This window comes from Pseudophryne corroboree, chromosome 4 (genome assembly GCF_028390025.1).
Source record: "Pseudophryne corroboree isolate aPseCor3 chromosome 4, aPseCor3.hap2, whole genome shotgun sequence".
Classification (NCBI taxonomy): Eukaryota; Metazoa; Chordata; class Amphibia; order Anura; family Myobatrachidae; genus Pseudophryne; species Pseudophryne corroboree.
In genome coordinates this window covers 576,923,939-576,938,543 of record NC_086447.1, presented here as the reverse complement: position 1 = coordinate 576,938,543, position 14,605 = coordinate 576,923,939, and the positions used below count along the sequence as shown (strand labels likewise).

The following is a 14,605-nucleotide window of genomic DNA, read 5'->3' as shown; positions in this document are numbered from 1 at the left end:
AGATTCCCGCTCTTTTTCCTCATGAGAGGAGGGAACTTTACCTCAGCTTTCTTCCCCTTAAAATGTGTACCCTTGTGTCAGGGACAGATGAGTCATCAGTGATATGCAAATCATCTTTATTACAATAATCATATATTGAATACTTTTCTGCCACTTTGGCTGTAACTTTGCATTATCGTAGTCGACACAGGAGTCATGTCGATATCAGTGTCTATTATTTTGGATAGTGAGCATTGTGAGACTCTGAAGGTCTCTGCGCTATAGGGACAGACATGTGTAGATTTCCTGTCTGTTCTCTATCTTTTGTGCAATAAATTCACCTTAGCACTTACACATATCCAAACAGGTGTCGGCGTTGTCGCCGGAGACACCCTCTCACACACATATTAGCTCCATCTCCTCCTTAGGGGAGCCTTTTACCTCAGACATGTTGACACACACGTACCGACACACCACACACATGGGATGCTCTATTTGAAGTCAGTTCCCCCACAAGGCCCTTTGGAGAGACAGAGAGAGAGTATGCCAGCACACACCCCAGCGCTATATTACCCAGGAATCACACAGTAACGTAGTGTTAACCCAGTAGCTGCTGTATACATTGCTTTTACGCCAAATTTATGTGCCCCCCCTCTCTTTTTCACCCTCTTCTATCGTGTTTCTGCAGGGGAGAGCCTGGGGAGCTTCCTCTCAGCGGAGCTGCGGAGAGAAAATGGCGCTGGTGAGTGCTGAGGAAGAAGCCCCGCCCCCTCAGCGGCGGGCTTCTGTCCCGCGATTTTGTGTAAAATAATGGCGGGGGCTCATGCATATATACAGTGCCCAGCTGTATATATGCTCTATTTTTCCAGGAGGTACTCAATTGCTGCCCAGGGCCCCCCCCCCCCCCCCCCCCCTGCGCCCTGCACCCTACAGTGACCGGAGTGTGTGGGAACAATGGCGCACAGCTGCAGTGCTATGCGCTACCTCATATGAAGACAGGAGTCTTCTGCCGCCGATTTTGATGTCTTCTTGCTTCACTCGCCGGCTTCTGGCTCTGCGAGGGGGACGGCGGCGAGGCTCCGGGAACGGACGGCCAAGGGTGAGTTCCTGTGTTCAATCCCTCTGGAGCTAATGGTGTCCAGTAGCCTAAGAAGCGCAACCTATCCGCAGTTAGTAGGTTTGCTTCTCTCCCCTCAGTCCCACGTAGCAGAGAGTCTGTTGCCAGCAGATCTCTCTGAAAATAAAAAACCTAACAAAATACTTTCTTATTAACTCAGGAGAGCTCACTAAAATGCACCCAGCTCCGTCCGGGCACAGATTCTAACTGAGGTCTGGAGGAGGGGCATAGAGGGAGGAGCCAGTGCACACCAGTAGTCCTAATTCTTTCTTAGAGTGCCCTGTCTCCTGCGGAGCCTGTCTATTCCCCATGGTCCTTACAGAGTCCCCAGCATCCACTAGGACGTTAGAGAAAAAAAGTTTATTTTTGTATACCAGTGTAATAATTTGTGGTCGGTGATTATCGGCCCGATCCACCAATAATCTGCAAGTCGGGGATATAATTGCATAATGTATGCCCGAAACATCTGCTGGGCACAGGACTTCAGCTGGGACAGGATTTCAGTGGACAGTGTCCTATCCTTAGTGATAAATGAATCCGTGCAAACGGTATCCAATTATCAGGCAGATCAGCTGATAATTGGCCGATCGGCCCGATAATTGTGTATTCAAGCGCCCCTGCAATAACCAGATTGGGAGGACGATATAGCATGTTTCTGATCTACCCGTCCTGTTGTAGAGATCAAAAGAAAGTAAAAACAGAGCAAGAAATTGCTCAGTATGTACGGGTACGCATCGATCCGATAATCGCTCTGTCGGATTGGAGCGTTTATGGGATCGGCAGAATTTACCGCGTAGTGTGTACCTAGCTTTACTTAAGTACTACAAATGAGAGACAGAGGGCTGCTGCCCTAGGCTGAAACACACCAAACATGTTTAACCCCTTTATAACACCATCATTTCAATAGATAACTTTTATGGTTATTGACCTAATTTGTCAGTAGGAGTACTGTATAACTAAGCTTCTTTATCACTTTCCAGTATATATTTATATACAACGGTCCCAAAATTAGAAAAGTACCCTCATTTAACAGCTATATGTAGCCAATAAAGACATTGTGTAAAGTTAGATCATTGGCAGATAATGAATTTACAATTTCTCTGTGTGAATCCAATATTCTCCACTGGAACGATATAACTAGTTTTTACAAAATAATGCTGAATGCATGGCCCAGCAGTAGGATATGGTAATATTTGCACATACAGGAGGAATAACACATCACTATCCTCATCTGTCATGCAACTCGTTCCCTTCCCCATATGCTCCTATTGGTATGCAGAAAACTACCCCGTAACACAGGCAGCGCTAGACAGTGTCGGACTGGGGCATGAAAGGCCCACCAAGGGAATGTAATAGTAGGAGCCAGTGTTTAGGGTTGTGGCCAGTATCCAAAGGGGGGAGACCAGCCCCACCCACCCCCACACATAGATTTGACTAACAATTAGAGAGTGCATGGACTGGGCTCCTTGATAAATATATACAGGTTGAGTATCCCATATACAAATATTCTGAAATACTGACTTTTTTGAGTGAGAGTGAGACCTTTGTTTTTTGATGGCTCAATGTACACAAACTTTGTTTAATACACAAAGTTATTAAAAATATTGTATTAAATGACCTACAGGCTGTGTGTATAAGGTGTATATGAAACATAAATGAATTCTGTGCTTAGACTTGGGTCCCATTGCCATGATATCTCATTATGGTATGCAATTATTCCAAAATACAGAAATATCCGATATCCAAAATACCTCTGGTCCCAAGCATTTTGGATAAGGGATACTCAACCTATAGCAAATACTGCTAGTGCATGCATGATAATGTACCAGATTAATGACAGCAAAACACAATAGTCCTGTGCAGTAAAAGGTAACATATGTATCATTTGAGTGCACAATCTAGAACCTAATCCAAAGAGGAGGAGGTGGAGCCCACTGGGGGTTTCCTCTGTACCCATGTGGGCCAGTTCAACCCTGGCGCTAACAGCGTCGTACAGACAAGAACAAAACAGGTGACTTAAGAAAATGTAAATTTGACATCTCAAGCTTGAACACCTTTAGGGGATACCGGAACGGGCAGCTATTCTAGTTCCAATACTGCAAACAGTGAGCAATATTTCTGGCCCAAGGGACTTGTGCAAAACAGCACCTTGCCTAGGTAACATAACAGTGATATAAACATTACAGCCATGTCATCCCTCCCTGTACATGTCAATACTCATGGTGCATTATTTTACTTACTCAATTCAGAGTAAAGCATCTATAGTATATCGAGTAGTTCTGCATAGAATTTACATAAATGCAATTTAAAAAAAATAATCAAACATACATTTATCATACTTGAGTGCTTTTATTATTTTAACATTTTATTACTTATTTAAAATATCTTTATAACATACAGGTTATAGAATTTAACCTGGAATCATACTTACCTACTCTCCAGGAAGATGTGGAGACTACCAATTTTGCAGGAGCTCCCCAAACCCCGGGAAGAGGCAGTGGATCTCCTGCATCCCGGCCACTTACTAGCGGGCAGGATGGGGAGATAATACCGTGAATCGTGGGTCCATATGGAGGGGTCGGGGCTAAAATGACGCAAATATCATTGTTTTAGCCTCACCCCTTCCCCACTACATTTTGATGGAATGGGAGCAGGCCTTATGATGTGACAAGCCCAGCCTTGCCTCCAAAGTGTTCAGCTGCACCTCTGAGAGAAGTACAGAGAGAAGAAATCTAAAGTCATCAAGTATGTCTGGAATGCTTGGCTTAAGGCAGTGGTTACCCAAGTGGGTGCTGTGGCATCTCAGGGTGCCACAGGGCACTTGCAGGAATTCCATGGGTTGGTGGTCCAGAAACATATCAAATAATTTATGGTCAATATGGTAGTTGTGTTGTCAGCTGCCAATGATAAAATATATGGACAAACAGAAGTGCAAACGCATTACTGAACCTAAAGATGACCGGTAAGCACAACATACGTCATCATTTTTGCTGATTATCTTATTAAAAAACTTTTGGCCTAGGGATTACAGAGTTTGGGAACCACTAGCTTAAGGCACAATGCTTACAATATACTAAAGTAAATGTTTAAATAACCTTGTCATTACACTGTCTCTGGCAATCTTTTCATTAATAGTTTGTGTAGTAATTACAAGCAATACACAGGTGCTGATGCAGAGTTGGTACATTACATGGGCACACATTAATCAATTAGGACCCACAAAATGTATGTCGGCACATATGTACAGCCGTGTGCATCTGACGATGCGTCCGGAACTGCATTAGCAGTAAATGTGCCTAGTTTGTGACATCATCAACAAAGTGTAATTATTCCTGCCCACTAACATATATAAGTGTAACCCCTCCTTAGCTACTATATTTCCTAGTGGTCTCACTAGAAGATGGTTACTAAGTATCTTGTGCCTCCACCCAAGCTATTTACTTAGGCTTGCCTGGGTAAGCCTCCCCTATATAATAATGTACAATAGTTATAAGTACATATGTATCCTAAATGTATAGAGGGCACATTTGTTTTCACAATATAATATGGTACCTGTGCTTTGTCTTCTCGCCTCCAGGGTCTCCGGATTGAACACAAAGTTACAATTTACATCGGGTAAGTATAAACATGTATATTTATTTACCCCATAACACTGAAAGTGTGACTGTATACATTAATTATAATTCTGATACTCTAATATAGATTTATCCCATACTACTATTTCCCCTGTCAGGAACCTATACAATATGTTTGCATGCATACACAAAAAATTTTACCTTAAGGCTAGTATGAGAGTGACCCGGGTACTCTTAAAAAATAGTAGTGCACTACAACATACTCATGACATTTATCAAATAAAGCATTTATATTAACTATGTAACACAAAGTCTTTAGCCAGAATAACATTCCCCTCTCCTTTTTAGTGACGTGATGATCTCACTGATGAATGTTACTGTAGCAAATGTTGCAAATGTTGTTAAATATGTTGCTATATGTTTCCCTGGGTATCGGTGTCCTTTCTGAAGTTGTAACAGAGATCAGCTGTCAATTACTATCCAAGCAAACACTTCGGGGAATAATTATGAATCATTGTATACTGAACATCCTCAGTTAGTTTAGAATTTCAGAGCCCTGTATGCGGTGTGGCTTGAAAAAATGCCTGCTGTAGTAGTTCTTGTCAGTACTGTCCTTTCTGTGTATGCAGCCGGAATAACTGCACTACCACTTTAAATCCATGCTGTTGCATTAACTCATCCCTAACTCTCCTCCTCATACCAGCTCACAGTCCTGCGGGATGACTTCAATAAGATATATATCTATTTCACAGTTCTCTGAAAATGCTGCAAGTTAAAGCATGAACCGAGATACCATGCTATAATAGTATTGGCTATTCACTTACTATCTAATTCCATATAGTTTATGTGAATATGCACCTGTGTCCTCTTGACATCGTTTCGCTTATAGTTCTATATGTAACCTGGTGATAACGATGCCTATCGCTGGTATTCTTGTGCGTAGGTGAGGTGTGCAAAAGGGTGTAATATACAGGGGTTTGTTCACTCACATTTTAGTTGTCCTGATGAGTTACTGAGCGCTCCCCCGACTCCTCCTTCACTTCTATGACAGAGAGTCAAGTGGGCGGAGATCCCCCTCGTCATTAAACCGACCTTTTCATTTCGCTGTCTTAGCAACCAGAGTGGCTTCTCTGGTTGCCATGGGCCGTCACTTCCCCTCTCGGCAGTCCTCCTCTTCCTCAGTCAGCCACTGCTAGACCGCTATACCTGCCGCCTGGGGCTGGCTGTCGCCGCTGTCATCCGCCTCACCCCTTCTCCGCGGTGAATAGCGCCGGACCTCTTCCGCTCGTCGGCCACTGACCTCGCGGCTTCCCCTCTCAGTGGGCGTGCACAGCCACTCCAGCGCAATGGTGAGTAACTTAGTAGTACTCACTCTGCCGCCCAACAGCGTCTCTCCGTCTGCCCTGCTCCGGTCACATCACCTGGACTCCGCTGTCAGCAGTGAACATACCGCTCTGTCACTTGCCCAGGAGATCCAGGTGTGTACACTCACAGGGGGAACCGCAGTCTGCCGTCTGTCAACGGGGAGCTCTATTTATCGTCCCCAGACCCTCGGCTCGTGCCTCCTGCTTCCCGCCGGAGCCGCGCGATCCCCCTGCTGCCGCCAATCAACTCCCATCTTTCCATTAGCCTCGCGGTCAGCCCTGCTCTCTGCTCGCGGACCCGCCGTTCCCGCCCGGCAGGTTGTTACTCCTGCAGCACGCGATCACAGCGAGAGACCCTTTTAGCCGCCTTTACTGCCCTGCAGACTATTGCCAGCCACAATGTCTCGAGCCCACATTGAAGTACATATACTAATATATATTAAAGTATACAGGTCGGCTGACTACATACACAATATATGGCCCAACTACATCAATTAATCATCAATACTATTTACATATATAGACAAATATATCTATGTCATATATATATATTTATATCACTTATACTTATAATACACTGTATTATAACACAATAGATTGATATATACCTCAGACCTATTGTCTTTTAATTAATAATCGATAGCTATATTAATTGACTGCTAAACAAACAATAAGAACTAACATTCGTGTTACACTCTCCCCCTGGTGATCTGTATATCTCCCTTTTACAAACTATAAGATCACCAAATATCCTCTGCCTTTCCATACCCAAAGTAAGGCCAGGTAAGTATTATACTTGGGTGAATCATTTGAGGTAAATATGAGGGTTTACCTAATTCAGGATATGATAATATCAATGGAGGTTTCCGTTCCCTGGATGGCCTATAACTATGCACTATATTCTCACCAGCATCAGGAATCCTATTATCACTACAAAGATCCCTACTAGTGTCAACATCAGTATCACATATACTCCCTTCTGATGCAAGTCCTTTTTCAGGTTCTATCTCTCCATCCTCATTATTAATATTAATTAATATATTACAATCGTTTTCTGGGAAACTCTCATTAATCGCATGAGGTGTGGTACCATCAGAGATCCAAGGAACCGAGCTATCATTATCACCACTATAGTAGAAATATCCTGGGCCATGTTCCTTTTCCTCAGTATCCTCATCATGACCTACTGGGATTTCTGATAATTGATATTGGTCTTGGGAAGAACGTAATCTACTACCATTTCTCCAATTAGATCTTACGATTAGCTCATCTTCAGTAATATCTGGGAGACGAAGATCTTGTGCTATAGGCAAAAGATGCTGTCGGTGGTACGTAAGAACTGGTCCCTCCCCCGATTCTGACCTTAATTTATAGACTGGTATATTGGGTAATTGATCTACTACCACATATGGATTAGGCCTCCATCGATAAGCTAGTTTTTGTCGTCTGGGAATTCCTAATTGCTGTATTAGTACCCGATCCCCTATTCTTAATACATTCTCTTTTACTTGCAGGTCATATCTAATCTTGTTCTTAGCCCCAGCTTTTTTTGACGCTTCCTGCGCTAATTTATGGGCATCTCTAAGCTCTCTTCGTAATTTAATTATATATTGTGAATGAGTTTGCCCATTTGCATCATGGGAGGGAAGACCTAGTGAAACATCTATGGGCAATCGGGCTTCCCGCCCAAACATCAATTCATATGGGGAGTACCCAGTGGATTCATTCTTAGTGCAATTGTAGGAATGAACCAAATGACATATCTTCCTATTCCATTGAGTTCTACCCTGTGGATCCAGTGTACCCATCATATTGAGCAAGGTACGATTAAAACGCTCCGGCTGTGGGTTACCCTGTGGATGATAAGGGGTAGTTCTAGATTTTTTTATCCCACAGCACAGACAAAGTTCCTGAATAATTTTTCCTTCAAAATCACGCCCCTGGTCGGAGTGCAATCTAGTTGGTAGCCCATAGTGGACAAAGAACCGTTCCCATAGGGTCTTGGCTACTGTAGCCGCCTTCTGGTCAGGGGTAACATAGGCCTGAGCATAGCGGGTAAAGTGATCCGTTACTACAAGAATGTTACACCTTTTCCCTGGTGATGTTTCTAATGATAAATAATCAATACAGACTAGATCCATAGGACCCTGGCTTTTAATAGTCACAAGGGGAGAAGACTTAGTGGGAAAAGTCTTCCTCAATACACAAATACCACAGGTTTTGCAGTAATTTGCAATATCCTGTTCCATAAATGGCCAGTAAAAACGGTCATTGATCAATCCTGCTGTCTTATCCACCCCGAGATGACCATGCTGATCATGTAAGGAATTTAAAATAGTGGCCCTATAACATTGTGGAGCAATCAATTGAAATTTTATTTTTCCATTTGATTTAACCAATTTACGGTACAGTATACCGTTCTTCACAACCAGGTGCTTGACATGTCTCATCATCAACTTTGAAGCAGGTGTCATAGCGCCTATATCACAGTCGGCACCACCTGACTCAATACAGCGTATGACAACAGAGATATCTGAATCACTCCGTTGATCCATACGGACTTTGTCTTTACCTATGCATGAAAGGCCTCCTAATTCTAATTGACTTAACCAACAGTAAGCCAGGGGTAATGCCTTTTCAGAGGCTCCAAGGGCACTAATGCTTTCCCGGATCTCTTCCTTTTGGCATCGTATAGTAAAGCACAATCCTTTAATGGTTGTTGAAGGAACTTCAATCCATTCTGACCTATTAGGTTCACTCTCGATTCTTGTCAACCTAGACAACGAATCTGCATCTATGTTATTGATGCCTGGACGATATTTAATTTTAAAATCATAGATAGAAAGTGCAGATAACCATCTGTGCCCTGTGGCATCTAATTTGGCAGTGGTAAGCACATATGTCAGAGGATTATTGTCAGTGAATACCTCAAAGCTGGCTCCATATAGATATTCATGGAATCTATCAGCCACAGCCCATTTAAGAGCAAGGAATTCTAGTTTGTGTACTGGATATCTCCTCTCACTATTGGACAATCCCCGGCTAATATAGGATATAGGTTGTAATTTTTCTTCATGAGGTTGATACAATACTGCCCCTAGGCCATCAAAGGACGCATCCACATGTAGTACATAAGGTATTGTCGGATCAGCATATGCCAATACAGGGGTATTGGTAAGACTCCATTTTAACTTGAGGAAGGCCTCTTCACATTGGCTTGTCCATCTATCCCCAAATTCTTCAGATGGTTTAAAATAACCCCCCCTGTTAGACGGTTTGACCAGTATGGCTTTACCAACAGGTGGATATCCCTTGGTTAATTCATTAAGCGGGCGACATATCACCGAATAATAGGGTACAAAGCGGCGGTAATACCCACAAAACCCTAAGAAAGATCTTAACTCCTTCAGCCTTGTGGGTCTGGGCCAACTATTCACAGCTTCCACCTTAGTGGGATCAGTGGAAATACCATGTCGGCTCACAACATGTCCCAAAAAAATAACAGAGGGCTGACAGAGCTTACACTTATCTATAGAAAGTTTTAACCCTTTTTTTAGTAATCTATCCAGTACTTTAATCAAACGATGATTATGTTCCTGCAAAGAGGATCCAAATACGATGATATCATCAAGGTAAACCAATACCTCACGGTAATTCATATCACCCACTGTTTGTTCCATGATCCTCTGGAAGGTAGCCGGGGCACCCTTAATACCCTGAGGCATCTTTAAAAACTCAAAGAAACCTAAAGGGCAGATAAATGCAGTCTTCTCTCTATCATGGGGACTCATAGGTATTTGATAATACCCACTCCTGAGATCCAGCACTGTGAACCACCTACTTCCCTGCAGACAGTCCAATGCCTCCTCTATCCTAGGAACAGTGTATTGATCTGGTACTGTGCGTTGGTTAAGCTTCCGATAATCAATACACATTCTGATATTGCCATTTTTTTTCCGAGCCACTACTATAGGGGAGGCATATGGACTCTCAGAATGCTGAATAACTTCAGTTTCCAGCAAAGTTCGGAGATGCTGTCTAACATCCTCCAAATCCGCAGGGGCAAGTCGGCGTGATCTCTCCCTGAAGGGAGTCTCATCAGTAAGTTTAATACAGTGTTCCACACCTGCCGCTTTACCCAAGTCCCATTCCCCAAGAGAAAAGACATGCTGCCTTTTCATCAATTCTTTACATAGAGCATCTCGCTCTGCCAACCCAAGGTCACTCCCCTGGAAACATGGAATTAAATCGCCCAGTGATAGACCCTGAGCCAAAGAGGATTCCCTGTGCCCAGACTCTATTTCCGGGAAATCAGTAATGTGAGTCAACATGGTAGCAGCCATAGTTTCCCTACTCATTTGTAAACACCAATCACTGAGAACTTTGAATAAGTGAGCATTAGTTCCTATAATCACCGGCATTGCTGTCTTATCCCCTGGTGACTCTGGGCATACCAGAGCAATGAAAGGTAATGGTTCTGACACACCAATGAATTCCGTTGGGAATTCTATATTAACTAGTACATAACCCAAATATGGGTATTTCTGGTCACTTAACCCCCAGATTACCAATCCTTCCAAGGGCATAATAGGAACATCAGAGAGATAGTGTCTATACCAGTGCTCAAATATAATGGATACCTGGGACCCACTGTCTAATAATACAGGACAGGGATGTCCATTCAATTTAACGACCACACGAGGAGCAGGTCCAATCATACCATCAGGGATAGAACTACTCCACTGGGCACTCCCCATTGAATCTACATCTAATTTCTGGGAGACGGCGAGGGGCCCGCCAACCTCCCACTGTCGTTTCCCTGAAAAGGAACATTATCTAACTGACCATTAGTTCCGGCTTCAGGGGTACTCCAGCCAAAGGGACAGTTCACCACCCTATGACCCAGCTGTCCACATCGGAAACACCCCCTTGATGTAACATCTCTACTTCCCCTAAACGTTCCCCTACCATTAGTAAGCCCTCTAGTAGAATTATGGGAAGCTACATTGGACGGTGCCACCCTTTGGTTTAATGCCAGAATAAGCTGGTCCATTTTTTTATTTTGTTCTTCTACCAAAGTGAGTAACTTGTCATCCCGTGACACTTGAGCCTCAGGGGAGGGTACTACAACTTTTACGGCTTTGGTATGGGTTTTCTCCCTATTTGTAATTAACGCTTCTTCCTGGGTAATTTCCTTAATTAAATCATTAAGGGTGGGACTTCCTAACAATAACGAAGTACACCGCAATCGCTGAGCCACAGGGTCAGTCGTTAATGCTCCTCGAATTACTTGGGTCAACCTACTACTATTAACCTCAGCAGGAGATAATCCTCCCTTATCTACTATTTTATAAATTATTTTATCCAACCTATATACATATTGCGACAACTTTTCCCCTATCTTTTGATATGTATGGTTGAATCTAGCAACCAAATCACCTACGTCTTCTAAGGTCCCATATGTGTATTCTAAAGCCTGGAAGTAGTCAGCCACAGTGGCCTCAGGATTACTCTTTCTAGTGGCCTGAATGATTCCCATGGCAGGTCCCCGTAAACTTTCTACAATTCTTTGCTTCTTTATGTGATCAGGGCAATGCCACTCTTCCGACTGCTGTATGGCTGCTTCCCTCCAGGCTTCATAAGGTTCCTCACCAGTAGGTACAGGAAGCATTCCTGAGAAAATCCTCAATCGTCTATAGCTACCCTCATAATGCCACCTTTCTAATTGATGTACTACTTTATCAGCTATAACTTCCAACTGATTCCCTAACTTTTCTTCAATACCTGGTGATTGACTACTTTCTCCCCTAGCTGCAGAAATATCTCCTCTATCCGGAGATGACAAATCACCCTCAATTAAGGGTTCAGCAGCCCTTTCACTGCTATCCTTTTCAGGCCATATAATTTTCCACCTGCGGTCTGGGTTAGATCTCACAGCCACCACCTTAGGCAACAACTCAGACTCTAAATCTTGGCTAGTAGATATTAATACAGCGCACAACTCTCCGCTTTCCCTAAACTGCTTATCAGCAATCTTTGGTTGTTTTACCCCAAACAAAAATAACATCTCTGTCATAATTGTTCCCTCGGTGATGTCTGTGAGATCCCCACATAATATAAAACTCCTTTCTGGATTCACTCCCTTTCTTGTACACCAATTAAAGGCTTCACTACTTGTATATTGATTCATTTTGGTTACTGTGCTTCAATTACTCCTGAGTATATTGGAAAAAGTATCTCACGCGGTGCCTCCAAATGTAACCCCTCCTTAGCTACTATATTTCCTAGTGGTCTCACTAGAAGATGGTTACTAAGTATCTTGTGCCTCCACCCAAGCTATTTACTTAGGCTTGCCTGGGTAAGCCTCCCCTATATAATAATGTACAATAGTTATAAGTACATATGTATCCTAAATGTATAGAGGGCACATTTGTTTTCACAATATAATATGGTACCTGTGCTTTGTCTTCTCGCCTCCAGGGTCTCCGGATTGAACACAAAGTTACAATTTACATCGGGTAAGTATAAACATGTATATTTATTTACCCCATAACACTGAAAGTGTGACTGTATACATTAATTATAATTCTGATACTCTAATATAGATTTATCCCATACTACTATTTCCCCTGTCAGGAACCTATACAATATGTTTGCATGCATACACAAAAAATTTTACCTTAAGGCTAGTATGAGAGTGACCCGGGTACTCTTAAAAAATAGTAGTGCACTACAACATACTCATGACATTTATCAAATAAAGCATTTATATTAACTATGTAACACAAAGTCTTTAGCCAGAATAACATTCCCCTCTCCTTTTTAGTGACGTGATGATCTCACTGATGAATGTTACTGTAGCAAATGTTGCAAATGTTGTTAAATATGTTGCTATATGTTTCCCTGGGTATCGGTGTCCTTTCTGAAGTTGTAACAGAGATCAGCTGTCAATTACTATCCAAGCAAACACTTCGGGGAATAATTATGAATCATTGTATACTGAACATCCTCAGTTAGTTTAGAATTTCAGAGCCCTGTATGCGGTGTGGCTTGAAAAAATGCCTGCTGTAGTAGTTCTTGTCAGTACTGTCCTTTCTGTGTATGCAGCCGGAATAACTGCACTACCACTTTAAATCCATGCTGTTGCATTAACTCATCCCTAACTCTCCTCCTCATACCAGCTCACAGTCCTGCGGGATGACTTCAATAAGATATATATCTATTTCACAGTTCTCTGAAAATGCTGCAAGTTAAAGCATGAACCGAGATACCATGCTATAATAGTATTGGCTATTCACTTACTATCTAATTCCATATAGTTTATGTGAATATGCACCTGTGTCCTCTTGACATCGTTTCGCTTATAGTTCTATATGTAACCTGGTGATAACGATGCCTATCGCTGGTATTCTTGTGCGTAGGTGAGGTGTGCAAAAGGGTGTAATATACAGGGGTTTGTTCACTCACATTTTAGTTGTCCTGATGAGTTACTGAGCGCTCCCCCGACTCCTCCTTCACTTCTATGACAGAGAGTCAAGTGGGCGGAGATCCCCCTCGTCATTAAACCGACCTTTTCATTTCGCTGTCTTAGCAACCAGAGTGGCTTCTCTGGTTGCCATGGGCCGTCACTTCCCCTCTCGGCAGTCCTCCTCTTCCTCAGTCAGCCACTGCTAGACCGCTATACCTGCCGCCTGGGGCTGGCTGTCGCCGCTGTCATCCGCCTCACCCCTTCTCCGCGGTGAATAGCGCCGGACCTCTTCCGCTCGTCGGCCACTGACCTCGCGGCTTCCCCTCTCAGTGGGCGTGCACAGCCACTCCAGCGCAATGGTGAGTAACTTAGTAGTACTCACTCTGCCGCCCAACAGCGTCTCTCCGTCTGCCCTGCTCCGGTCACATCACCTGGACTCCGCTGTCAGCAGTGAACATACCGCTCTGTCACTTGCCCAGGAGATCCAGGTGTGTACACTCACAGGGGGAACCGCAGTCTGCCGTCTGTCAACGGGGAGCTCTATTTATCGTCCCCAGACCCTCGGCTCGTGCCTCCTGCTTCCCGCCGGAGCCGCGCGATCCCCCTGCTGCCGCCAATCAACTCCCATCTTTCCATTAGCCTCGCGGTCAGCCCTGCTCTCTGCTCGCGGACCCGCCGTTCCCGCCCGGCAGGTTGTTACTCCTGCAGCACGCGATCACAGCGAGAGACCCTTTTAGCCGCCTTTACTGCCCTGCAGACTATTGCCAGCCACAATGTCTCGAGCCCACATTGAAGTACATATACTAATATATATTAAAGTATACAGGTCGGCTGACTACATACACAATATATGGCCCAACTACATCAATTAATCATCAATACTATTTACATATATAGACAAATATATCTATGTCATATATATATATTTATATCACTTATACTTATAATACACTGTATTATAACACAATAGATTGATATATACCTCAGACCTATTGTCTTTTAATTAATAATCGATAGCTATATTAATTGACTGCTAAACAAACAATAAGAACTAACATTCGTGTTACACTCTCCCCCTGGTGATCTGTATATCTCCCTTTTA

The 14,605-nt window shown here is 43.3% G+C and overlaps 2 protein-coding genes across 5 annotated transcripts in view; both read right to left on the bottom strand.

The window, feature by feature from the left end:
• HIVEP2 (HIVEP zinc finger 2) overlaps positions 1-14,605 on the bottom strand; it is a 356,839-nt gene that overhangs the window by 228,159 nt on the left and 114,075 nt on the right. The window lies entirely within an intron of this gene.
• LOC134910959 (paraneoplastic antigen Ma1 homolog) lies at positions 10,804-12,225 on the bottom strand. The gene has a single exon (XM_063919351.1). It carries the CDS (start codon positions 12,223-12,225, stop codon positions 10,804-10,806), a length of 1,422 nt encoding a protein of 473 aa, XP_063775421.1.

What these genes read in the sequence shown, in the direction of transcription:
- LOC134910959 (XM_063919351.1), bottom strand. Translation starts at nt 12,225, where the DNA reads ATGAATCAATATACAAGTAGTGAAGCCTTTAATTGGTGTACAAGAAAG.